Source organism: Ambystoma mexicanum, chromosome 4q (assembly GCF_040938575.1).
Source record: "Ambystoma mexicanum isolate Mex_15411 chromosome 4q, UKY_AmexF1_1, whole genome shotgun sequence".
In the NCBI taxonomy this organism is placed as follows: domain Eukaryota; kingdom Metazoa; phylum Chordata; class Amphibia; order Caudata; family Ambystomatidae; genus Ambystoma; species Ambystoma mexicanum.
In genome coordinates, this window is record NC_090928.1 from 49,415,568 (window position 1) to 49,442,806 (window position 27,239).

Consider the following 27,239-nt stretch of genomic DNA (forward strand, 5'->3'; position numbering starts at 1 on the left):
TGGTGACGGATGTGACGTCAATAAAGACGAGCGTGGAGCCCGCCGAAAGGCAGTTCCCACTCAGACACCACTGCCGACAGTGTCTGCGTCCATTTGTCCGCGCAGCGCGCGCCACGCAGTGAGGCCTAGCCCCCCCAGCATCACACCCTTAAACATCAGATGTGCTTGTTTGGGTGTTTGGATTGGGAAGGTGGATTGTGGGGAGCAGGCCAGCTGGGAACATAGTTCCATTACTTCTTTTTGTACACTTCGACCACTACTTGACGCCACAGATTTTCCCGTAAAAAAACATTCCCAGCACTTTACTACAAATCAACATAGAAAGTTCCCAGTGAACAGGGCTACTCTCGTCTCGGGCTCACAAAAACGATCTTGCCTTAACTCTCTTGCTCAGATACGGACTTCCTGTTCTCGTTAGTGATGATAAGGACCTAAGCAACATAGTATGTATGGATGGTACTGTAAGTGAACAGTCCACATGAGAAAAGTATTGTAGGTTTAAGTGCGTTGCTCAAAAACGTAACGTCTAAGTCACGTGATGAGTACGCGTTGCTAGGTCCGTTCTTTTAATTGATCTGATCTCTGTCGCGCGGGGAAGCTGCTTGTATTGTTATTTTTTTTCCGCCTGTGGATACCACATATCTACCTATGATTATGCTTAACACAAGAGAAGGAAAGGTAAGAACGTCGTGGATATAGATTGTTTGATATCCAAAGGGAGACGTTGACGAACAACTTAATGAATAACGTATTGTAGTCAGGGATTTCAGCAACGACTTTTGGGCTTTACTAATTTTTTTGGCTCATCCCATTCCTTGGTCCTATTCCTCTCTGGCGCACTTTCTGTTTACAGCCGAGGGACAAGGTGTACGAAACCTAAGAATGTTCTACTGTCGTTATTGGGCACTTTTCACGTGCTCCCTGCACAGCTCCAGATCTGTCTCTGAACAGTATTGTGTTTCTGCCAGTGGCTATTCTTGTCCAATTAAGAGGGCTTTCCCGCCTTGAGACCCGCAGTGGTATAACGCGACACCTCCCGAGATTTGTCTGGAATCTATGTAAAACAAGGCGGCTCTTCCTGACGTCAAATAAACAAGTATTTGTTTTATGATAGTCTTAAAGAGCTTCCCAGACGCACCGAGGTAAGAACAATACAAAATAGAAACTCTTTTGTTGCCAATTTTACTTTTTTTTTATTGCAAGAAACTGACATAGTAATAGCTGTACAAAAACTTTGGGTGTTGAATTTTAGTTGATTTAAATATTGTAATTCCAGATGCCCTGGCCCTAAGGGTTGACTAACCACATTTTTAAGAGGGATATTACTGCACAGGTCAATATACTATATCTTTTATTTAGAGATATTTTGGCAGTCTGAAGCACTCCACCCTCTTGGAAGCTGTCCATCATTATTCACCTATTTAAGAAGGGAGATAGGCCTTGTCCTGCTAATTACAGGCAGATCACCCTACTTTGTTGGCAGCAAAGTTTGCGCCAAATTAGTACTCGAAGAGCTAGAAGACTGTGCCGTCTCATCTGGCGGATTCTGAAATTTCAAACTAGGTTGCCTGTTGGAAAACGCCTGACATGTGGTTGTGTCATCCCTCAATGTGGCCTTGATGGAATTCACGCAGGCGTTTGACTCCGTAAATTGTGAGATTTTGTGGTCTAAATTAGAAAAATGCAAACTTGCATCTTCCATCCTTGCAATTCTTAGGCATTTTCTCCAGGACCTGTCTAAACGGGTTCGGTTAAATGGGCAGGGTAGCTTTACGAAGCAAATCTCCACTTCTAGAGGCCTCTGCCAAAGTTGTATCCTTGCTCCCTGCCCCTTCGACCAGTACATTTCTGACTTGGGTGACTATCTTAATAAAGTGATCTTCACCAGACCAAAATGTGTTTTTCTGGATGCCGATGACGTAGTTCTAGCAGACCATACGCTTCTGGGAATACAGCATCTCATTGATGCAATTTCAAATGATGCCATCGATTATAAACAAAATTGAATCTAATATCATTTGTTTTAATAGAAATGTGTGCAAACTGGATATTTTTGAAAGATTAATAAAACCGATTTAAAAGATTAATCGGTACCGATGAGGAACACAATTTACCATGAGCTAAAGACTTGGTTAACACTCTCCCAGGGGCCATCCACCCAAGAACAGGTCAATGGGCTGTGTTCGTGCTGGTAGAGAGTTTCCCAGACACCCCTCTGTTTTACAATTTACCCAGGGTTTGAACTTAATGCAACCCTGAATAAGAGCCGGGTGGTATCCAGCGTGAAAGCTAAGGCTGACCTATACATGTCACAAATGAAGAGAATCCATAATAAATATTGCAGATTTACGGCTGTGCCATTTATTGAGTTTGTGGGGGTGGATCTCCATAACCCAGAGTGGGCCCTCTTCCTACGAAGTGAGTATGTTGTAATGGGTTATACATGTGGCGCGTGTGGAATGTTATTCCGTGTTCAGGAATCGACATTCCACACGGGCCAGTTGGATTTATGCTGCATCCGGTGGCGGTGCCTGCTCCGAGGGTCCAGTGAATAAAGAAATTATACACATACCTTGTGTCAACTTACTTCATTGGTTACGAGGATGGACCCCCGTCCCCACGCGTGCGGGTGTTAGAGTTCTGGCAGCCCCAATCCAGACAGCGGCAGCAGCGTGGAATCGCCTCGGAGCCTGATCGGGTCAACGATCATCCGAGGCCCGGGACTGCGGCAGTCCGCCAGGTCGGCGTAGTGAGCTGCCACCTGGAAGGGGGGGAGCAGCGGCTCTTTCTGGCGCAAGTCTTTCCCTGCCGTGTTCCGCCAGTGGACCCTGGCAAACCGCTAGGTCTGTGTGGGGAGGTGGCCACCAGGAAGGTAAGCGCGCCTGGACTGCTACCACAGACGCGACCGTTGCAGCCGCAGGGTGCCGCCCTTCCCCTGCTACAAGAGGTCTGTGGGCGTGCCGGCAGACTGTTTCTGATAGCGCTATTGGCTCCGGAGACCCCAGGACGTGTAGGGCGGCCTCGGGGGTGTGACCGGTGGAGCCCCGGAAGGAAGCCATCATAGAGTTTGTCGTCTCTGCACAGAGCAGCGGGCGGGACCAGGGAAGGTCCCACTGGTGTGTGATGCGGTCCCTGGGGGCGTGGCAGATGGAGGCCTGAGGGGAAACCCTTGAACGGGACGTTGCCACGCCTCTGCATGTCGGAGGATGGGGCTGGCATCAATGTTTAGACGTGGACACAATCCTCCCCACGGGTGTCGGTGGCAAATGTTGTTTTGACTCTGGTGTCTCGGTTCTTAGGTGCACGAACTCGACACCCAGGGTTGAGTGTTCTCAGGTGAGCTGGGCACGACCTCAAGTGCAATCTACATTCCAGCAGGTGAGCTGTGGTGCGTTTGCTGCAAAGTGACAGTTGCTGAACAAAGTGTGCATTGTGTAATTGTGCACTGCAATTGACCTTGTGAATTCTGTGCCATAAACATGCTTCATATGGCGGCCAGGCCCCCACCTGCCTTCTTGCCGACTCCTGGTGAGCCGACTGCCCCTTGGGACCAGTGGGTTGACTCTTTTAAGGTGTATTTGAGGGCAGCTGGTGGTGCCAAGGTCACTGATGACAAAAAAGAGGCAGCTTTGCTGAACTGCATTGGCACTGAAGGATTGGGGGTATTCCAGCACTTGCCTGGTGAAGATGTAACAGTTCCTGGCAGCGGGGAAGGAGAAAGAATAGTGAGTGCGTATGAGACTGCTTTAAGAAAGCTGGAAGTTCGCTTTGGAAAAAGGATTAATGTGGTACTGGAGTGATATAAGTTTCTTTCCATGGCACAAGGTTCAGGGGAGTGTATTGATGCTTATGTGACTGCATTACGTGCTCTAATGGCTACTTGTAGGTTTTCGGGGAACTTAGACAAATACATTACAGACCAAATAATGATGAAAACAAGCAGCCAGAAGATTAGGGAGAGACTGGGTAGAAAATGACCCAAAAGTGCTGGAGATTGCCAGAGCAATTGAAGCCTCTAGGACAAGTAAGCAAATTGTCACTGAAATTGTCACTGGAAGGAGAGAATTCCAGCGATGGAGTTCAAGCTGTTTTGCCTCGGAAAAGGGGTGGGGGAGTTGAAAATAAAAAAAACTGGGGAGAAGAATGGTAATCAAAAGGGAAGAGGGCCTAAGGGGAAAGAATTTTCCAAGAAATGTGGTTGGTCAAGCCATTCTTCTGACTCGATGGTGTGCCCTGCGGGTAGTGTAGAATGTAGAAGGTGCAAGCGCTTTGGACATTATACCCGCATGTGTAAATTTAATGTGGTGGCCAATGTGACATCTGAGGAGTGTGCTTTGCTGCAAGAGGTTAAGTCTGCCAACAAGCCCGAGCAAGGTGTGATTCTGCATGTTGAGGGGATGGCTCGCAAGGGCCCGTTGGTTTGTGTTGGTGGATGATCATCCTTTGGAAATGTTGGTTGATTCGGGGTCGCCATATACTTTGGTGGCTCCAGAAGGTGTATGTGGAAAAGTTGGGTAAAGAGATCTTGACTTTACACGCGCCTGATATTAGCCCCAGTGCTGCCGTCAGAATCCCATTGAAGTTTTGGGTTATGACTGGTCCAGTTTCAAATTCAAGGGCCGACAGGCCACCGGCAAATTATATGTGGCGCGCAAGGGTACGAGTATCTTGGGTTGGGAGGAACAAGCGGCTTTGGGCATAGAGATATGCCCGGAGAAGGAGATTCCTATACTTGGCATTATGGACATGGGGGAGGAGTGTAGTCATTTGACATCTGATTCTCTCAAGGCGGAGTTCCCCGAGTTGTTTTCCGATACCTTGGGTAAACTCAAAGGGTTCTCGCATCACATTATTTTGAAGAGGGGTGCTGTATCCAAGGTGCACAGATTGAGAGGTGTCCCAGTTGCGGCGAGGGAGGGCTTAAAAGGGGAGTTGAACAAATTAGAGAATGCAGGGATCATTGAACCTATTGAGTCTTCAGAGTGGTTACTTCCTGTGGTTTTGGTTAGAAAGGTGGATGTGAACATCAGGATGTGTGTGGACCTCAGAGAATTGCATTCAAGTATTTGGGTGGATCGCCATCCATTGCCAAATATTAACGAACTGCTGTTGACCCTTCCATGTTTGACTTGTCAGCAGCATACCACCAGATTGATTTGCACGTTGATTCCAGACCACTTACTTCATTTGTGACTCCTCTTGGGGCATATCGCTTTTGTCGTATGCCGTTCGGACTGGCATTGGTGTCAGCTGTGTTCCAACGTTTGATCAAAGAGCTGTTTGGTGGTTTACCCGGGGTGTGTTACTTTCAAGATGACATTCTGGTGTGGGGTAGTTGTAGAGAGGAGCATGATGTCAGGGTTTGGGATGTGCTGAACATTTTGAAGGAAAAAGATCTTACTGTGAAACCTGTCCGTGTCAGGTTGGAGTGAATAAAGTGATATATCTAGGTCACACTCTTGGTGCGGGAGGTGTCAGTCCAAAAGCTGCATTGGTTCAGGCGATAAAAGATGCCCCAGTCCCCATCAGTAAGGATCAGTTGCAGGAGTTTCTAGGTTTAGCGGAATATTATGTTAAATTCATACCTAATTATTCCGAGAAGACTGTAGCCATGAGGGCTTTGGTGAAGAAATCCGCCAGGTTTGTGTGGTCTGATAAGTGTGGTGAGGAGTTGGATGCAGTGAAGAGAGATATGGAGAATGCCCCATGTTTAAGGTCTTTTGATCCTAAATGCCAAACCATGCTCACTGTGGATGCTAGTGAGGTAGGTTTGGGGGAGGTTTTGGAGCAATGCTGTGAAGGGGAGCAGAAACCCGTGGCATTTGCGTCCAGGACGTTGAAAGAAGCTAAATGTAGATACTCTGTGATAGAAAGGGAGGCTTTGGTGGTGGCTTGGGCCTCGAAACATTTCAGAACGTTCCTGTGGGGCATCCCATACGTGGTTAGGACAGACCATAAGCCTTTGGTGCAGGTGTTTTCCACTCGGGGTATTGTAGCTGTATCTCCAAGGATAGCTAGGTGGTCTGAGTTGCAAGAATACAACTTCACCATGCAATATGTTCCAGGAAAACAGAATGTTGTAGCGGACTGTCTGTCCCGTTTGCCCGCATGTGAGCGCGTTGGGTGCTATGAAGATGAGGTTAAGAAAGAGGAGGAGTTGCAGGAATATCAGGTTGGTTGTATTATTCCTGCTGTGTCAGTTTGGGACACAGAAAGCGACGCTGATGAGGAGTTGAGATGGATTAAAGAAGGTCTCAGCAAGGGTTGGGAGGCGGTTAAGAATAGACCGGAAGGCAGAGGTTAAGCCCAAGTGCTAGAAGAGTTAGCCAAAGGCCCATGGGGTATATCTAGGGGAACAAGGTTGGTGCTGCCGGTCAGTTTAAGAGATAGAATGGTGGAATGGGCCCATGTCGGACATCTAGGCCGTTCATTGACCAAGAGGAGATTGCGGGAGGAGTATTGGTGGCCCTCCATGGATCGTGATGTTGAGGCAGTGGTGAAGGAGTGCCAGGCATGTTCTACCAGTGATAAGAGCAAGGTGGTACATCCCCAGCCAGTGCATCCTGTTGAAATTCCTAGGGAGGTCTGGTCTAAGGAGGCTTTAGATATCATGGGTCCCTTTGAGTGTTTGCAAGCAGAGTGCAGGTTTTTGTTAGTTTTGGGAGACTACACATCCAGGTGGATTGAGGTGGCGGCATTTGGGAGAGTTACCACCGATTGTTTTATTGCTTTCCTGAAAAAAGTTTTTGACCGGGAAAGGATACCGGCTAGTTTGGTCACTGATAATGGCGTGCAGTTTACCTCGAGGGCCTTATAGGAATTTTGGGAACAGTGTGGGGTAGAGCACCATCGCACAGCTTTGCTAATCCTAATGCCCATGGCCTGGTGGAAAGGGCGAATGGCACCATCAAAAGTGCCATCCAATTGGCTCTGGCTAATGGTCTGGATTGGCAGGAGGTTGCGTCTAAGTATTTGGCAGCATATCGTAGGACCCTGTCGGTTTTCACGGGGAGGTCACCCTTCGAACTCATGAGGGGAAGAAAACCTGGCACCACTCTCAGGACATTGGCGTTGGGGGGGGGGCGGGGGGGTGGCGGTCCGTGTGAGCTGGACCTGGAAAATATTCATCACAAGGTTTTGGCATTGCAGGAGGCAGTGAGATTCTCTAAGGGGAATAGGAAGGAGTTGCAAGTGGCGGTAGGTGACATGGTTTGCATAAAAAATCCCAGATTTGTTCAGAAAGGTGGAAGCTCATTTTTATCTGCCAGGAGGGTGCTCAAAGTGGGCAAGGGTCATGTACGGTTGGAAGATGGTTCGACCTGGAGCAAAAGACGTGTAGTAGTCTCAGGAGGGAGAGGGGTTGAGGCCAATGAAGTTTAGGAAAGTGATGTGTTGGATTTTGATCCTGTGAAAGTGGATGATGATGATGGGGCGGAGATGTTGGCGGAGGTACGAGTGAGGTAACGGTGGACCAGGCTGGGGATGGTCAGTATCCACTGGAGTGAGAGTGTGTTAATGTGGGACGTCCTATTAGACGTCGTGGACCCCCTGTAAAACTTAGAGACTATGTGTTCTGGATTGACATATTCATTGTCAGGTGTTGCCAAGGTAGCACCTTTAATTATCATCAATTTATTTCAGTTGGTGATTTCAATGTTGTGCTTCTGTTACTTTTATGCTCATCGCATTTCGTGTTCACATTGTATTTGGTTTTATTTGTATAGCTATTGCTATTCTACATTGCATTGATATGTTATTTCTTTTCGTTGCATTATTGTGTAAGGGAAGAGGATATGTTGTAATGGGTTATACATGTGGCGCGTGTGGAATGTTGTTCCGTGTTCAGGAATCAACATTCCACACGGGCCAGTTGGATTTATGCTGTCTCCGGTGGCGGTGCCTGCTCCCGGGGTCCAGTGAATAAAGAAGTTATACACATACATTGTGTCAACTTAATTCAGAGTGTATGTTTGTCCGTAAAGAAAGTTTATTATACAAATGGCGAGGAGGAACTAGATGACACTGTGGAGTCAAACTAACCCAAGTCTCAAACCACACAAGCTTGCACATTTTATACATTTTGCAACAGTTAAAGCACTCCCACGTATGTTGCTACAAATCCTCCCCCCAAATCGTCCCGGGAGGATAGCTCGGCGGCAACATGCTTGCCTTGGAAAAAAGACGACACGAAGCAACACAGGTTCATTCCCCAGGTCCGCGGTTAGAAACCTACCGGGTGTTAGTTGTGTTATAAATACGCAACTAAGACATATTCCTGTAACATTGCCTTGATGCCCCCGGGCTGTGTGAGCACTTTAAAAATGCAAAAAAGAAAAAAAATCAAATCCAATCACCTTTTGGTTCCCACCTTTTTTTTTTTTTTTTTTTTTTTTTTTTAAATTTTTTATTTTATTTTATTTTTTTTTTACACATTTATTTAACTACCATCCCAACTCAACATACATTTGTATCGTCTCATATTTACAGCATGCCCCTTCTCAGGGTACTTCCGCAGTTTGGTCATGATGCCGTTACATGGACCGAAAAACAAAAAAGATTGATTAGAAAGACTGCTCTGTGACCGCACAGAGCAGTGTTTCTAAATCGAACTAGCCCCTGCCACACACTAGTGCGTGCAGTTGCTGACACGCACGGCGTGACACAGAGGAGTTGTCGCGGACATGTCAGGGGTGTGTGTGTGTGTGTGTGTGTGTGTGTGTTCGTGTACGTATGTGTGGGGACTTGGTGTGTGTTGTGCGGGTGGTGGTTGGGGGAAGAGGTGGTTTGGGGGTGAAGTACCCCCAGGCCCTCCGTTTTACATAACCAGTGGAAGAGGGTGTGGGTGGGGAAGGGATCACCTTGGGAGGGTGGGGGTGCGGGCGTATGTCATATTTTGTCATTTTAAAGCTGACGCAGAAACGGGCGTAAAAAAAAGTGTTTTGTGTTTGGCTTTAAAATGCAGAACTATGACATAGAACCCATGGTTACATATTCACACAAACATAATTCATTACGGATACCATCTGGTTAAGGACCTCTAACATCAGTCGTGATATACATGGTCTTTGTAAGGCAACTTCATCAATAAAAGGAGGGAGAGAAAGAACAAGTTCCACTGAACTGGCGATAATTATCTTATCCGCCCAGACTTGGTGGTGTCCTCATTTCACACTAATCCATACAACCACCAATTCAGCACGCATGGCCTCTGGACGCATCCGGAGAAGCTGATCGAAACTCATAAACCATTTGTCAACTCTGCCCTTGAGCATCCCTTCTGCCATCTTTATTATTTGGTCTCAATTGATTATACCAGATGCCTAGACTTCCCTGGACAATGAATAATGGGCTAATAGGCTCCCATTTACTTTAAAAGATTGCATCTCCTCTTCACACAATAGTATCAAGACGTAAAAACCTGAGCCTGCTTGTAGCTGACCATCTGATGATCTCGCAGCTGCTCGCTGCCTTTCCTCAACCTTGCTCAACCAGCTTTCCCTGTCACACAGTGTTTCTGGCCACCTCCGGCTTCTTGTCCTGCACGATCCCTCGCTATGAGAGGCCTTGCGGCATACAGACTTGTGTATTTGCCATGTACACCAAATGTCCCAAACATTTTTCCCTAAAGATCTCTATTTATGTATGTCTGTGCATGTATGGTCAAGACTACCGCGTCCTCTCGCAATAGTTTCTCCAGAAATCTCATATGAAGCTCCTTGCTGTCCAACTTTTAGGCACTATGTGGCACTACACACACTACACTGTATTTATATTGCATCAGCAAATTTGACATTATCTTCCTGCATGCGTTCATATATAAAATGTATCCACTTAAACACAAAGTAACACTTACGCCGTCCTTATTAACTACATTAGATGCATGCTAAGTCGCGACATCGCGTTAACATTGACACCCCCCCAGTCACCAATATGGTGTGTACAACGCAAACCCCTCTTTCCCATTGGGAACTTTATCGCCCACCCCAACATTTCCCCCCCTTTAGTTAATACATTAAAGGTTCTTTTAGACCATCTTATCAAGGAAATAAAACCGTACAACCATCTCTCACTGTTAAAACGGATTTCTGAACTCTGTCCTGGTGGCGCAGAAGTTCAGAAGGCCAACCTAATTACTTGGAACAGGGTAACCTCTGGACGAGCCAGACCAATCAAGGTAGCGATCGCGGCGGTCAAGACTAGGTCTCAAGAGGGGTGAGGGTGACTGAAAGCCCGCAATGAGCACACAAAGCAAGATCACTCACAAACTACTCCAAACAGTTGTTATATTAAAAATATGTACACATTTATTTCAAGGCCTTTAAGACAATGACCGTAGCGAGAAAATCACAATAAAACAATATTAAACCAACACATACCATATCAACACTATATATACAAATACGACAGTCGCAAGCGTTATATGCACGAAATGTGTAGTCCACCTAAAAGGGAGGGAAAACAGGCAGTGCGAAATAATGCTTGGACCCAGTTCACCTTCAGAGGCACCTAACTAGATGGAAGTCCGAGCCCTGCGAAGAGTGGAGCCTTGTGCTCAAAAGTACCTGCACGCGCTGGTGCCAACGGGCAAAAGGAGAAGCTCTTCGAGGGAAATCAGTGGGCAGAAGCAGAGCGCGAGTACGGAAAAGGGTGCTGTTTTACACAGCGGGGAAAAGCAATGGGCTCCTGCAGGAGGGCGACCAGATCCTAGCTATGCTACTCACCGGTCCCCGATGCAAGCAGACCCAGGCTTCTCCGCGTCAGTTTCAGCAGCTGGCAGGTTCAGAAGAGCAGGGAACGCCTTGTCGTCGTGTTGAGAAAAAAGACGTCCCAATCGAAGAAACCCGCACAGTTTGTTACCACAGCAGGGCAACGGAGCGGCCGTGTGTATCTGAGCCAAATGTACACTACTCACTTCAGACCTGGGAACGCCAAGTGTACGAAGCGTGTGAGAGTGACAAGAACTCGAAATACTACACAACCTGGCGGCGGTTACAGAGCAAGACTCCCGTGTAAGCTGGTCAGTCAGCTGGATGGCCCAGAGACGCTTCCGAAGGCTTACTGGCAGGAGATGGTGAAGATGCCGAGAATAGCTGTTCCCGCTATTCCAAAGGGTCGAAGTACCAGTACAGGCCTTCTGGTTCGATCAAAGGTGAAAAGGGTTTCACAAGGCGACAGCAGTGCAGAGGAGAAGTCCTTCAGCGGGTCACCAGCGATTCCTCGGTCCAGCCTCTTGGTTGCAGGATACTTGGCTCCTGTATTCCTTCGTTCTGTCGAACTCAGGAGATCGACATGCTAGTGGTGTTTCCAGCCCCCTCTTATCCACGGTTCCCTTCGCGCCAAAACGGAGGGGACCCAATGGGAGATCTGCTCATCAACACTCACACCATTTGTGGACCAATCACAGACCACGGTGGTCCCAGGCATTCACACCACCGTAGACTCTCTGGCACCCAGGATGTGTATTGGGACCAGACATCCCAGCCCACATCCTGGAGGCACACACAAGACATGTAGAAGCCCGCGAAAGCATCCGTGTTTCGCGGGAAAGTACATGCCCAAATAAGGAAGGCCCCGGGTCGGCTCGATCTGGGGAAGGTGAAGGGAGCAAGACGGTCAGCGGACAGGACAAAGGAGCCTCGTGGTCTGGCCATTTTGGGAGCCAGGCCACCATTTTGGGTTAAGCGCGGAAAACGCGCTTAGAACGCCAAAAGGAGCTCAAAACACAAGAAACGATCGCTGCCACCATTCCCGTCCCTGAATCACTTGCACCGATCAGATACAATCCTAAACAAGTATCTAGGGCCTGTAGAAGGCTAGAGACCCAAGAGAGCTGTAACTTCTCTTACAGTGCCCTCTTGTGTCATGTTGCACGAAAGCCGCAACATGATAAAAGAAACTACGGGAAACAGCGTTCCCCGGTACTGACTGTCTTAAGGGCATGTCAGTTTCCCCGTAAGAAAGGAGCGAAAGCCCAGAGGAGTGCGGCAGAAGGCTGCACTTCTCTGGCAAAGTCGAGAACAAGGTGAAAAACAACAGCAAAAAGTTTAGGGGTTGCTACATGGAAGGAAAATTACCTACAATTACGAAATCTTTCCTAACACTCACTATGGGCATACTCCTCCGCAGAACAAAGCCAACTCATCCACCCACCATTTCCGCAATCTACACGCTGCTCCACGCAAATATTCCTAATTTGGTGGAGGACACAAGACTGCCTCAGAGTACCCATGAGATCTGAAATGCTTGTGGTTCTAGCCTTGGACAGGGTCACAGTCATCATGGCAGCTGCCTTTTGGTATCTTAGAACAACATCTTAAGAGCATCTGACAGGAACAAAAGATAATAAGAAAAAATGGGCATTAAGATCTTGACAGCTAAACTCACCTAAGACGGTACACAAGAGAGAGTCCAACAACGGGTCTTTTGTAATTCCAGCTTCGTTCTCCATGACCACCCTAAGCTTATGCAATGCGACACTTGACTAAGTCAAAGTTCACAAACTCTCATCAATTTTCTGGCACCCCCCCACCCCCACCATACCTGTCAGGAGGTCGAGGATGTCCCTATTGTTGTAGTGCTATGAGCCTCAAGGCCTGCAGTTCTTCTTTGATTGCATTAAAAGTTGCCTCAGAGGAATCCCCAAACAATAATAGTTCGTAGAGGGTGACCTGGAGCCACTTGCGTTCGCAATAGCTTGAACACCAGGTGCCAAGAGATTAAAAGAACATTTCAGTTTGACTGAACACTCTACTGCTCAGGAATGTCCATCAGAGCCTTTGAAGACGTTGCCAAGATGTAATTGGACCGCTTGGTCCGTTTAAATAGTTCCTTTTCACGGTCAGGCCAAGTCATTGTTTTGTTGATTTACGATGAAGCAAGAGGCACCGATGTAGCTTTGGGGATTGGGCGGACAACTACCAAATGTTCCTGAGGGATGACAAGGACATGCACATGCAACGTAGTGTGACTGCACGCACCTCGCTGGAGATAACTGTCAGTAAGAGAACTGTCCACAAGACCAAAACATATCAAGAAGTGCAGATGTACCTCGGCCAGATCAGTAATGCGAAGCGTGTGGCTGCATTTCCCATTTGTGCCACTGGGCACCCGTGCCATCACCCTTGAAACACCGAGAACAATGTCTAAGTAACTGGGTCTTAACAGGTTTCTTTGGCTCCTTAGCCGTGTCAGATATTAGTACCAGTTCCGAACCTTTGCACACTCTTAGTTAATTTGTGCCACCTCTTCTCCTACACGTTTTGGACGAACTGGCTTTAAGAATTCCATTCAACCGCTCCACGACCCCTTTGGTCCCATTGTCCGACTTCAGGCCTTCACAGATTTCCCACTGTTGAAATACCTCTCACCAAAAATTATGCTGCAGACTTGAGCATCAGGGTGTGTGCAGGGACCAACCTTGAGTCATCGGGAAAATGGGCACACGACGATGAGTTAACAAAAATTCTTACACCACTGAATCATATCTATAAAATCAATATGAAATGGCCCAGTGTGCCGGGGGCAAAACTCCTTTTACCGTCTTCATGGTGTTTCCAGGATTATCTACAAACTATACAATTCCCTACAAGTCTACTAACCTGTTCATGAGGTTTGGTATAAATCATTCCTCCTGGAGCTCTGAGGCAATTTGTTGACGAGAAGTGTCCGATGGGTAATGTAGTTACTCTAGAGCTACAGGAAGCAGCCCTACATGCATTACGACTTTTCCTGTAAACTCCTGCCTCCACAGCAAATCCTTTGGCGAGAGGGCCCATCTCCTCTTTGCCCAGAGCTCCTTTTCATCTATAAGTGCTCTTTCCTGCATTTCCACAATCCTGAAGCAAAGGGACTGCAGTGTATGGGTCTGGCAACTGTACCTGCTGTGACATGGTTTTTATTTTCTGGGAATCTGTAAATGGTAAATATATGTGGCTTCTTTCACTGCTCTGTGGCACCATTTCCAAGTGCTGTTCGGTCAGTATGGTTAATATGCGCAGCACACTTAACTTCCTAACTCTGTGGACTAGTGTTAGTGCTTCAATCAGTCTGGTTAACAGCGCAGCTTGCTGGAAAGGGGTCCCATCAGAATTCCTAAATCCTTGTGTCTGCTACCTTGACAAGCCTGAATGTACAGTGGAGGTTACAAACGCAATCAGAATAAATTGTGACTGCCTTCCCCTTACTCATTTCCAGCACCTCCTATAAGTGCCACTAGCTTCTTCACTCTGATCTGGTATTCCCCCATCCACAATGCCCACATTGACTGCACCCGTATGTCTCTCACCAGTGTCCTGATTAATTGCAGAGGACCCATCAGAAAAGAGTACCTCACCTACCTTCATGGCATTCTCCTTGTCGTCCTCACTTCCTCATAATTCGCACAATCGTGGAAAATGCCATCAGGTTTCACTGGTTCGGCTATTTGACTAGGTTACACCATACTGCATGTATGAAGCATTTGATAGGCTAACTTCATACCCGAGACTCTCTGGGTTGTGAACGTCCATTTGGACTTTTCCAAGATCGCAAAGATTGCATGCGCCATGTACAGTGTCTCTGGGCAACCCATGGTAATGGCTGTAAACGTTTGATTCCCAAAAGCCGCTGCTGCTAGAGTTTGTTCACACGGGAGTTGACCCTGCATAACTGGGTTTAGGAGTCTGCCTTAATAAGTCAAGGACTTATGCTCCAGTGACTCTGGGCCAGGACCACTGTCATAACCTGTCTGTCTGAATGAGAACATCGATAAAATGGCTTTCTGTAATTCGGGGGCCTCAAGATTGACCGCTGCCTTGAGTTCCTGAAAACTGGTCACTACCTCTTCGGACCAATATATTGGACCCTTTACCTTCTATGCACCCTTAGGTTCTTGCATTAAGGGCCTTGTGTAACTAGAGTAGTTGAAAATCCATGATCTACAATAGTTAGAGCCCCAAAAACTGCTGCATTTGTTTCACTGTGACTGGCTGCAGCGTATTTTGAACTTTCCTTTTCTTTCTGCATGCGTAATCACTTGCCCCAAAAATACTACCTCTTTCTGGCCGTAATGCAGTTTTTCTTTGTCCACTTTTTACCTCTTCTCTGCAAGCAGGATGAGGAATGTTATTGAATCTCCTTGACACTGCTCTTCTGAAGCGCTACAGACTAGTACATTGTCCACGTACTGGACACATGTAAATTCCCCAAATCTATCTGAACCATCCTGTTGAAAACATTAGGAGATTAACAGTACCCCTGGGGCAACCTTGTGTGCTCGAATCTCAGACCATGATAGGCACTGAGAATCGGGTTGTATGGGGACCAAGAAAAATGTATTCTTTAATCAGTCACCGTAATGGTAGCAGGATTTGGTACCACCAGGAACTCTGCTTCAGCAATGTTATTCAGAGGGCGCAAATCCTGGACCATCTTCCAACTGGGCCCCTTTGCTTTCTTCACAGGGTAGATGGCTTTGTTGCATGGAGATAGAGAAGGTTGTATTATGCCTTGATTCAACAACACCATAGTGGTCTCATGAATCCCTTTCGTCAGCTTCTCTAGACATGGGGTACTGCTTGACACGTGGTAGTATCCCGCCATGTTTCAATTTTATCCGTACTGCTCCAACAGTCTTTAACAGCCCCACATCATGAGGATTGTTGGTCCACAAGTGGTCCGGCACTTTCTCCAAATCCTCCGTCCAATATGGTGATGTATTTCTAGCAATGAGCATGGTCTGTGGTACTTTCCTTTGCTCTCGCTATCTGGCAAGACACCCCAATCTCAAACAATTTCTCCTGTGTCTTCGAACAATTGTTCGTCAGACATGCCCCATCGCGATTAATGTTGGATCGATGCACATGACTGTGCACCACTCTCGCCTTCCTCATCAGTGCCTGAGAGAACCAACATGTCCTCCTTGATAACTACTGCTTCTAGGAGAACTATGACTATGGTGCCTAGTGTTACCTCCTGCGACTCAGCAGGCCGAAACAAAAATTAGATGGGTATCCGCCATGTCTGATCTCTGACTCCCGGGACCCAACTCAACACAACATTACTCCATAAAGGAACAAAGCTGAATGTACAAGTACCCTCTCCCCCCACCTTATCGCGCTATCACTAGTGTATGCATGCAAACGTGCTGCTTCTCTTACCGGATAAAAACCTGGAGTCGAGCATATTATACCTTTCTCTGTGAAAGCAATCGTTAGGTGAAGTTTACTAAGGAGATCTCTGCCCAAGAGATTTGATGGGGTATCTGCACAATACAACAAGGGAGAAGATATATGTACTGTAAGGAAGGCATGGTGTCAAAGCAAGACCGATACAAGGGATCACAGTTCAAGGGTGTTTGTTAAACTGTGAAATTGGTGAGATAAACGCCTAATCTAAAATGGGAGCAAGCTACGACCATCAAATAATAATACAGCCCTAGTAGAGTCTAGTCCAATTCAAAGGGCCTAAACTATTGCTAATCCTTACTGCTATACTACAAAATAGTGTGGGTTAATGTTTCACAAGAAAAGAAAGTAGTGTTCCCCAAATGATAAGTCAGGCTGTTATGGCCGGGGTCTCCCCGCCCCTTGTTTTTAGCATAGGACGGGACTCTTGAGCACAGTACACTCCTGGGTTTCACTGGTACAAGCTTACAGTTCCTTTTCTCTATATTAGGAACTTCTGCGTTCAAGTCTCTTTTCATGCAAAGTGTCTTGCTTTAGAGGGCCTGATATGACAAAACAAACAGCTCCTTCTTATAACCTTCACGTCTGGTGATTATTCTTTGCCCTTGGATCCCCCTCAACCGGGCTTCGATCCTTCTTGTCAGCGTCAAAGTACTTGCCAATTTAAACCGAGGCTTCCGAAGGGCGATAATGTGTTGCTGTGTCACTGTTATTCTATGGCAAGTGCATGCTTCACAATATCACAGTTCGTAGGGCGTTCCCCTCTGACTGGTGCAAATGCCAGTTTCACAATTCCCTGAGTCGGGTTCACACTTTCCACAGTTGACATGACCTTCGATTGTACAAGGGGTTTCGCTTGACCCTTGTATGCCCACCATGACACCTCACGCCAGCCTTCTTTACGGCCTCTTGGTACTTGTAGTTTCACTATCCTTCAGTTCTATACTTCTTTTTGTTCTGATTGGATATTAAAATGATCAATTAATAAATTATTCATTGACAATACACCCGCTTGGTTCCTGGTCTGTTGTGAAAAGGGGTGCTGATGGAGGTTTGGTGCTAGACGGGTTGGAGGCCTACTCAAAAGAATTCATAGTATATTAAAAATAAAAAGCATTTTATTGTGCGCCACATTCATTGTAGCCAGGGAAGGAGTTCCCTGGCTGGCATGTGCCGTGTAATAAACCATCACATAGTGAGGATTTTTGTAAATGTCTTGGAATCTACATTTAGTAGGGCTATGTGCCTATCAGATTAGCAATATTTAGGGTCTTTACTTGACTTTGGTATTAAGGTAACCTGGGCTTCCCTCATTGAGGCTGGTAAATGGACCACATTGCTCATTGAGTTGAACAAATTGGCGAGGGGTTTGGCATGTATCTGGCTCAAGGACTTGTAGAATTTATCTGTGAGGATGTCAGGGCCTGGGGCCTTGTAAGCTTTCAGGGTCTTAATGGCTTGGATAATCTCCTGTGGGTCAATCCGGGCTTCCAAAAAATGCTTTATTACTCCCGCCCCCACCCTCAGCCCCTGTCAGACTCCACCCCCTCTGTCAGACTGGGCAGATCCACTCCTTTCCCTGGGAGTCCAGAATGGAGTGGATAAATGCTCTGCTTGTCATTTGCCTGAGGAGGTGAGCCAGCAATGTTCCCGGCACAGTGCCCTGTTCATAGAATTTGTGACGAGCCCGGAGCATAGCTCTTTCAGCCTTTTATGTCCTCAGTAGCCTCAGTTGGCTCTTGGCTACAGTCTGAGTTGTGTCCTGGTGGGAGTCGCAGTGTATGATTCATTTGCTCTCCATATCTCTCCCACTTATTGCTCTTCCGTCAATCGCTTCGCCCGCTTGAGCGCGGCTGCACTAGCTGATAGTACCCCTCTAGCAACCGCTTTCAGTGCATCCCAGTGGATGTGGTGGTTGTTATGAAGGGATTCCTGAATCGCCCCTCTTCAATTCCTCTAAACATCCTGGATCATGGAGAACCTCTGGTGAGAGCCGCCACTGGTAGGTCCTGCGATGTTGTGACCAATCTTTCATTCTCACCCTTACCATATCATGGTTAGACGGTGTTATGGGCTGAAAACTCTGGAGAGGACTGAGTTATTCCAGTCTGGATGAAGATGTAGTCGATCTGCAACGCTGAGTGGGGCACGTGTGAAGTGTAGGTATAGGCAGAGTTTTCGGGGTGTAGCTGTTGCCACTCCTCGACCACATTTAAGGTCAGCCTTGCCTTTTTTGGGTGGAAGATGCTGAACCCGTGGTTAAGTAGGAGGACCGAGCAGTTCTATATTTGATGCCATCCATTACCAGGTTCATGTTCCCCATTGAGTTTTCTCTTGTCCCTTCTTCCCAACCTCCTCCTGCAGGCGGCGCATGTAAGGTTCCTGCGCAGAATTAGCGGTGTAGAAAGCATGGTGATTCGCCTACCTTGAAGCTCCCCTTCAACTATTATGTTTCTACCCTTTGTGTCCTTCCTGGTTGCTATGTAAGTGAATCCTACATCCCTGTGAATTAATAGTGAGACCCCAGCCCTTTTACTGTCTGACGATGAGTGGAACTGATGCCGACAGGATCTATGCTTGAGTCGTCACTCGCCCTTTTTCAAAAGGTGGGTTATCTGAAGCGCTACTCCATGCAGCTGGAACCTATTCAGCTGCCTAAAAAGCTGTGCGCGTTTACCCGGTGTGTTCAGGCCCCGGGTGTTAATTGTGCCTAGATTAATCACCATAGTGCTCTACGTTGTGTTCCTCTACCCTCAATTGTTGACCATAGTGTACTTTTTTCTCTCTGAATACTCCCATGCAGGATTCTCCCTCTGGAAAGTAGTGTTACAATATTGTGAAAGACATTCCCCATGCCCCTTGCTAACATTAACTTTCTGCCCCTTTGGTTCCTCCAGAGAATTATATCTGCCAGTCAACAAGATACCTGACCTGGAAGGTAGATGCACCCCCCCCCCCCCTCCCCTCTATCCGGTTCCCCCTCCCATCCGATTCATCCTTGCGATAAAATGCCTATGCATGGCGAAAAGTAAAGTAATTACGAAACTTGAAATATAACTATGGAGTTGGACCCAGGGAACCGGTTGATTCTCAACCATAGCGGCTATAGCTTTTGGCCATTTAACTTGGAGCCAGTATTCTCCAGGCTTCTGGACAGGGCTTTCGCCCCTGGGCACTATAGTGACCCATATAACCTCAGGCATGTCTGGATTGTCAGCTCTGCCTGGCTCCTAGTAGAAGAAAAACAAATTCTGGTCTTGGACCTTCTATCGGTCAGCTTTTTTTTTTCCCCTGGTGATACTGTGCGCCGGGAGCCCTCTCCTCTGAGGTACGGAGGTGCGGGGGGTGGGAGGGGCGCCAGTAGCTGTGGCCCTTTGCGCTGCATCTTACTCACTTAATGTTTTCAGCAGTCGGGCTCCTTCCTCTGCTATGAAAACCGTGTGTACAGCATCTCTCCTCTTTAACTGGAGGCCGAACGGATAGGTCCATCTGTATAGGATGTCTTGCCTCCGCAGTTCCTCAGTGATGGGTTTAAGGAGCCTTCTCTTTGCTAAGTTGGGCTGAGCGCTGTCCTGGAATATCTGGACTATTGAGTCCCTAAATTGGATGCAATTTGCTTTTCTTGCCTCCCCCAAGATAGTTTCCTTGACTTTATAGTCGTGGAGTTTCACCACAATGTCCATAGGGGATGGACGGGGGCGATTCTTGTCTGTCCTTGGGCCCACTCTGTGCATCCTGTCCATCTTCATGTTTTCGAGGGGGTTGCCCGCCGTGACTTGCGACATAAGCTCATGGATACAGCCTCAATGTTTCCCTCAGAGCCCTCTTTCAGAAATGTCACCCTAAGGTTATCTCGCCCCTCTCTGTACTCTAGGTCCTCACACTTCGTCTTGAGAAACTTGTGGTTGTCTGGAAGGCTCACCATATTTCTTTGGATCTCTCTCATGTCAGTGTCAAGTGAGGTAAGAGGGTGGACCATAACGAGTGCTCCATCTACCAGGGCCACTACCTCTCCCCTGATCTCTGTGGTGGACTCTTTTTCTGGAGCTCAAATAAGTCTGAGCGCAGCAAGCCCTTTGTCCTTTTGAGAGAAAGTCAAGGGATTGGGTTCGGCATTCCGGTGTAAGAAGCAGCCCATTGGGTACAGGGGGTGGCTCCATTGATGTCAGCGGTCATGCTTTGCTATAGTAGGTCGACTGAAAGGCTTGTATGCTGGAGCTTTGAGATATTTTTGAGTCCTTTGGCATTCTGCCTCCCCCCCACTCTCTCTCTGTTGCAGGTACCTCGCTCCTCACTCACCAGGGATCGAAGGAGGCCCACTGACTGTAATTTTCAAAAAGCCTTGGTAGTAGCTTGCGGGACCCTTTCACATTTGCATGCCACGGTGCCCCTCATTTCACTCCTGTCTCACTGAGCACGGACTGAAGTCCTTAACGCCACTCACTCTGATGGTTCCCAGTCATCGCCCCCAGCCAGGGCGCCGGACTCTGCAGCAACGGGAAAGGGAAACTGTCAGTTCATGCAGCCTGCTGGATTGAACCCCCATGCTCTGGGCCCTTTTCCCCACAGCTCTTAACAGCGCCCCTCCGCTGCCATTTATGTATATGTATGGGGTCCAGGTAGCCCCTACAGCCCCTCAGACTTCCTGCTTTGTGTTTTGCAGGCCTTGGAGCTCTGGTGCAGATTCCAGCAGGGGGTGGGGAGGCGAGGGACGAGCTGCACCATAGTGAAGCTTGTCACCTTCTCTCCACGGGGGAAGTGATTTGCAGTCCCATGTAGCTTGCCGTCGGGGCCTCTGGTCCATTGCCGGGCTGACCAGACAGCAGCGCCGTTCCTAGTTCCTCCTCAATGCCATCAGAGTGCTCTTCACCCAGGTTGAGGAAAACTTGATTTTTTTTATTAGATGATTGCTTTTTCTTTTCTGAAAGTGGTAACGTTCGGCTTTGCTGTGGCGGTGTCTGGAGAAGATGGACTAAAAACAAGATCGCGCAAATGTGATTGAATGCTGATGGATTGGTCGGCCTGTGACTGCGTGATAGTGTAGATGCACAAGGCCCAGTTATCTGTACTTTGGCTGAGATATTATGCAGGCTTGAGTTCTCCGGTTATCAAAGATGGAGTCTTTGGGAGCTTGAGGTCCCATAGACAAACTGACGTTAGCCTTATTTTGAGCCAAAAGAAAACCTTCCAAAAAGCAGAGTTTAGCATGCATTGAGTTCAACGTAATTTGGTGTTCTTTTTTTATTAGAATTTACGTTCTCGTATAAATTCTCCAGAATTTCAGGGAAAGTTTAAAGATGCGATAGAGATCTGACCCAAGTTAATGTCCAGTTGTGGGGGGCTTAATCAATTATGGGGAATGCAGGGAAGTAGAGCTCGAAATAATTGAATCATTATAGGCAAGACTGCCAGCGTTAATCGTATTAGCTTGGCAGGATGTACCGCTTGCAGCATACACTCGGCATCTTGTTGTGTACGCATGAACTGTGTGTTTCTACACTAGCTCCTATAGGTGTGGCGGGTTTGCCTTATCCTTTCCTTTTTCCTCTGTTCAAGATCCCTCACCCCTTATCTGTTTAACTGCCTTTCTCATTTTTTTCCTCCTATTGACTAGTTCAGTCATATACATGCTTTTGAGACCACGGTAGGTCATTCATTTTTGTGGGCTCCCAACTTAACATACTCTTTTAATAAGCCCCTACATTCAATATTCGAGGGATCAATCTGCAACTGCTTTGAATAATCCACATTTATTTTCCTAACCTCTTGTTCTTTCAGTCATAGACTAATTGCACACCTTCCCAACTTTACCTCCTCTGTTTTTTCCCTCTGGCAATTGGCTCCCCCCTCTCTGAAACTTATGCCCAGCAGGTTGTGATCACTAAGAGTCTGGGGTCTGACCTCAAAGCTCTCTATCCTCTCTTTTTCAGATTTTCTGAGATGAACCAATAGTCAATACAAGACATCAGGTTTCCACTCCTCCATGTAGGCATCCAGGGATATCTCCCTCTGTTTGACCATTAACCATATGCATTTCTCTCAATTCCATATTCAACATCCATTCCTTCTCTTTCATTCCATTCAGTCTTTTCACACACTCTTCCTGTTTTATCAAAGAGCCTAATGTTAAGATCACCACAAAGCACGATCTTGACCTCTTCCACCTCACAGATATCATCAATCAGGCTTGTTATAGACATCATAAAATCAAAATGTTCCCCATATTGACTCTCCAGGTCACATTAATCAGGACCAAGGAGAAATCACCAGAGTCCTGCTTGTGCTTCAAGTATTAGGCCTGGACATATGTATTTGGACATTTAGAATCAACCACCGACCAACCCAGATCATTCTTCATCATCATCAGCAGGCCTGAAAAAGGACTACCCATCAGCCCCTTAGCAGCCGAATTTAAGAACACCATATATCCATCACACTGGGGGTGGGGGGGGGGGGGTTCCTTAGCCAGGTCTCCTGGAATAGGAGAATATCAAAATCATCGAAAGCAATCGCCCCTCCAGAGAACAGGTTTTGAAAGCCTCTAGTGTTCCAGCATCCCAGCCTCAGGAGGTTCTGGTTATTGCCCCCTGGAATCTAGCATCCAGAGGGACAACCCAGAGCCCCTACATTTGTATTTATTTTATTTATAACGTGCAACCCGCAGGCCCGGAGGCATCAGGGCGCCGTTTATAGGGTTACAGAGATGCATATATACAGGAATAGCAATGCATAAATTTACAAAGGAATAACAATACATGAAGTGAAACAGGACATTCAGTACGAATAAAACAGTCAGCAAGTTAGAGTAAGTAAGACAGAGGTGCTGTGCAGGACTTAAGGCTGGTCGAAAAGTCAGGATCTAGTATTGGCTTTGAAAGTGTGAAAAGACTCTTCAGCTCTGATTGTAGCAGGGAGGGAATTCCAAAGCTTGGACGCTAGAACCGGGAAGCTTGATCCCCCTGCTTTTTGGAGTTTAAATCTAGGGATAGCTAGACAATGGGACTGGGCAGTTCTTAGAGGACGGGAGGTCGAGTGTCGCGACAGTTGACTGCCGAGATAGATGGGTGCCTTGTTGGCCAGGCATTTGTGCGTAATGGCGAGTGCTTTGAGTGAGATTCTTTGCTTGACAGGTAACCACTTTAACTTTGTTCTAGTTTCTGAGATATGGTGGTTACGAGGGATGTTTAAGGCGGCACGAATGGCATTGTTTTGTGGAGTTTGGAGTTTATTTAGGTTCTCTTGACTGGTGCCTAGTTAGAGGGCACTGCAGTAGTCTATTTTAGCCATGATGAGGGTTCTCGCTAGTGTGACAGTGTTGGAGGTGGTAAGGAAAGGTCTGCAGGCTGCAATGAGTTTGCATGTGTATGCCGACGCAGATCTGACAGCATTCGTTTGTCGGGTTAATGATAAAGTAGCGTCAAGGTACAACCCTAATGTTTTAGTGTCTTTTGAGACTCGAATGCTATTGCCGTCTATAGTGAATGATTGATATGCCGGTTCAAGTCTGCTCAGGCGTTGTGCAGTGCCGAAGATGAGAAGCTCTGTCTTATTGTCGTTTAGGCACAGCTGTTGTTGGGCCATCCAAGCTTGGATAACCAAGTAGACATCATTGAGGGCCTTGGTGTCAGCTAGATAATCACCAGTGATGGGGATGAGTATCTGGGTGTCATCCGCATAATTGCTGTAGGAAACACCCAGATAGTCAAGCACATCAAAGAGTGGTTTTGTGAAAATGTTAAAGTGTAGGTGACACCCAAGAACCCTGAGGTACGCCACAGTGAATTGGGGAAGGGTCAGCGGATGGAGATGGGGCAAAGACTCTCATGGATCTGTTGCTCAAAAAGGATTTGATCCATGCTGCAGCCGAGGATGAGAAGTTAGCAGCGGAGTGGAGGTGCTTGCAAAGGATTTGGTGATTGACCAAATCAAAAGCGGCCGAAAGGTCGAGAAGTAGTAGTATTGCTAGCTTGCCCTGATCCTTTAAGACCTCGATTTGGGTTTTGAGATCAATTAACGCAGTCTCCGTCCCGTGTCTGGGGCGGAATCCAGATTGTCGTAGACCTAGCATGTTATTAGATTCCAGATGGTTTTGAATCTGAAGGTATGCAGCACGGTCTAAAATCTTAAGCAGAAATGGTACTGTTGTAATAGGTCGGAAATTAGTAGGAATGCTTGGGTCGAGGGATGGCTTTTTGAGCAGAGGGATCACCCAAGCGTCCTTCAGGTTATCTGGGACAATACCAGTTTTGAAGGACGAGTTAATGAAGGCAGTGATGAATGGGGCCAACTCATGCGCCGAGTCCTTAATAATAGGGGCTGAGCATGGATCACCTTGGAAGTTGGAGGGTTTGATTCTCAGAATTATGTTTTCTACCTCAACGACGGTGAGAATGTAAATGGTGTGGTGTTAGCAGTGCCTGGAGTGGGGGCCTTGGCAGAGGAAAGAGCGCGGTTATCGCGCTTCAGGCTATCCTGCTTATCTTTAATTTTCGCTTGTAGTGTGGACATTTTATTTAGTAAGGCTGCTTGGATGTTAGCACACCATTTACTATCTTTCAAGCAGGTGTCGGGGGGGGGGGGGGGGGGGTGACTGGGGTTTCAAGCTCTTTTAGGATTTTGAAGAGTCAGCTTGCATAATGCGGTTGTTGAGGGATTCCTTTTTTGCAGTGATGATGGCATCTTTATAAGAGTGAGGCAAGAAGGAAACCATCTTTGTGCTCGTCAGAGGGATGGCTTTTCCATCGATTTTCGGCACAGCGTTTCGCTTTACAGAGAGTTCTTAACTGTGGGGTGAACCATGAGTTAAGATGAGCTAGTAATTTGGCCTTCCCAAGTTTGATAGGTGCTATAGAGTCAATAGCCGTTGGCATAGTTTGGTTGTACGTGTCTGCTAAGGACATAGGGTGAGGGCAGCTGTTGATGGCTGCATCAAAGGTTGGGAGTAGCAGTGGGAGGAGTTTCTCCTTAGTTATATCTTTTTTGCTTCTAGTCGGGAGTGCTGGTGCTATTGGAGTCGGGATGCGTGGGGTAGCTTCAATGTTAAAGGTTATGACGTGGTGGCCAGACCATAAACAGGGGGTTTTGCTAAGAACCTTGATGTTGCAATTGGAGCCAGCTAACCAATCAAGTGTTCTACCTTTTGATATGGGTAGGTTCTTGGATGTACAAGGTGAGGCCAAGGTCAGTTAGAACATTCAGAGGGACAACCCAGAGCCCCTGCTAACCATGCCCAGGAAGCTACATTCTGGCTATGGGCGCTTGCATCATTGGGCCTTCTATAATTTGCGACAGTAAATTTCTGGGAATGAAGATAGACCTTATTTATGGGCGTTTCCACCACTTAGTCCGCATCTTCATTTGTTCACTTCCACTTTCCTTCCTCTTTTCTGGTTTCAGAGATGATTTTTCTGGGCTGGTCGCCCTTTAAGAAGTAACCTTTTTCCAGTTTACATTCAATTGAGTATGATAGTCCGACAGTTCATACCCAAAAGACAAACATTTCCCTTTGAAAGCCAGAAGTGAATCCTTTTTTCCTTGGGAAGAGAGGTGCATTATGACCCAATCGTTCTTCTACAAACTCCCCGATCTTAATGTTCTGGGTTGCGAATTTGTGATCCGGGATTATGCTGTTCAACAGTCTCATAACGTTTTCAACAGCGGCATCTTGGAGTCCCTCTCGATCCTTCCTTTCCAAGTATACCTTTGAACTTAGCTCTTTCAGTTTTTTCAGCCAAGGATACTTAGCCCTCCCAGCCCACTTGGCGGTTTCAGGTCTAGATTCCTTAACTTGCCCTTGATCTTTGCCAAAACCATCATCCTTGTTCCCATTCCTGATCACAAAGCCCCTGCTTCGCATTTCCTCCAAAGACCTTAGGCCTAGTCTGATTTCCTTATTCTTTCGTTGTTTCCATCCAGTTTCTCTGGTTCTTTGATTAGAAAATTGGACATATCGTCCCTTCTTTGTTCCAGCGTTTTGAAAGTCAACAGATCTTTTTCCAACTTGGAGGAGTCTCCCTTCTTTGGGGTAATAGTTGCATCAATGGTCTTTCTTTACATTCCGTTTCCTCGAATCGGAGCCGAGTTCTTTACAGGAGTGGGGGCCCTAGAAGACTTTCCTTTTTTTAGATGAGTCTGGCATTGAGGCCCACTTTTCCACCACTCCCATTAGACCTTCCATGGTTTCCCACTCTGAGTTGCTTATGTCTTTCCATTGGGTGTCCTCCTGCGCTCTCTCGAGTTCTTCCACCAGCAAACTCAGATCACCAACAGAGGTGTCTGGTCTACCCAGCTGGTCTACCACCACCTCGTGAAGTGGGGGTAAGTCTCTCCTGGGTTTCTTTGATGCCGGGAGGTTTGACGGCATAGGTGGAGATCTAATATTCGTCAAGAAAGCCTGGGAGCCCTTTGCCTTCCTCCTTGTATTTGCTGTCATTTTTTTTTCTTTGCCAGTTTAGGTTCATACTTCTTAGGTGATACTGCTCGAGCACCTACCGGGCAATCTTTCCTGGTTCCTTCTTCAATCCGGGGCACAGATTTTGAATCTTTTTTTAAGGTTGAATAGAGAAAAGACGTTCTTAGTGACAGATTGTCTTCTTCCAATGTCGGGTCTAACGTTGGCTCTGGCAGTCCGGCACAGTGGGAGGGGCATTGGGAGGTTTACCCAGAGTACCGTTCAAGGGAGAGCTCATCCTAATCTCACCTTTGATATTCGCCCTCATCCACTTACAATCTTGCAGAAGAGCCTCCATCATAAGAGTCTTTATTACCGTCTTGCCAAATCGCATAATCTGTTTCTGCCTCTGTCTAGTCTTTTATCAACTCTTGTGGCAAGAGCCTCCAAACCTTGGATTTTTTCCAAGAGGCCACCTATCAGTGCAGATTGGGTTTGGAGGGATTTCAAGCTCTTATACAGTTTTGTGAAAGGCCCTAAAGAAATGGACAGTGAGGCCATCACTAGTTTCAGCAGATGCTTCAAATTCACCCCCCGGCCACCATCCACACGCTTATTTTATTTCTTTATTTTTTCCCTCTCTGTTCTTGCAGCCTCTGAGAGTAATGGGCCAACGAGCTCCCAGA

At 47.0% G+C, this 27,239-nt stretch overlaps 1 protein-coding gene across 9 annotated transcripts in view; it reads left to right on the plus strand.

The window, feature by feature from the left end:
- Positions 1-561: 561 nt before the first annotated feature.
- LOC138467448 (zinc finger protein 567-like) overlaps positions 562-27,239 on the plus strand; it is a 359,879-nt gene continuing 333,201 nt past the window's right edge. For all 9 annotated transcript variants that reach the window (XM_069607441.1, XM_069607448.1, XM_069607442.1 and 6 more), the window contains exon 1: positions 562-678. In XM_069607441.1, coding sequence (XP_069463542.1) covers positions 649-678 — 30 coding nt within the window. In that variant the 5' untranslated portion in view covers positions 562-648. The remainder of the gene's footprint in view (positions 679-27,239) is intronic.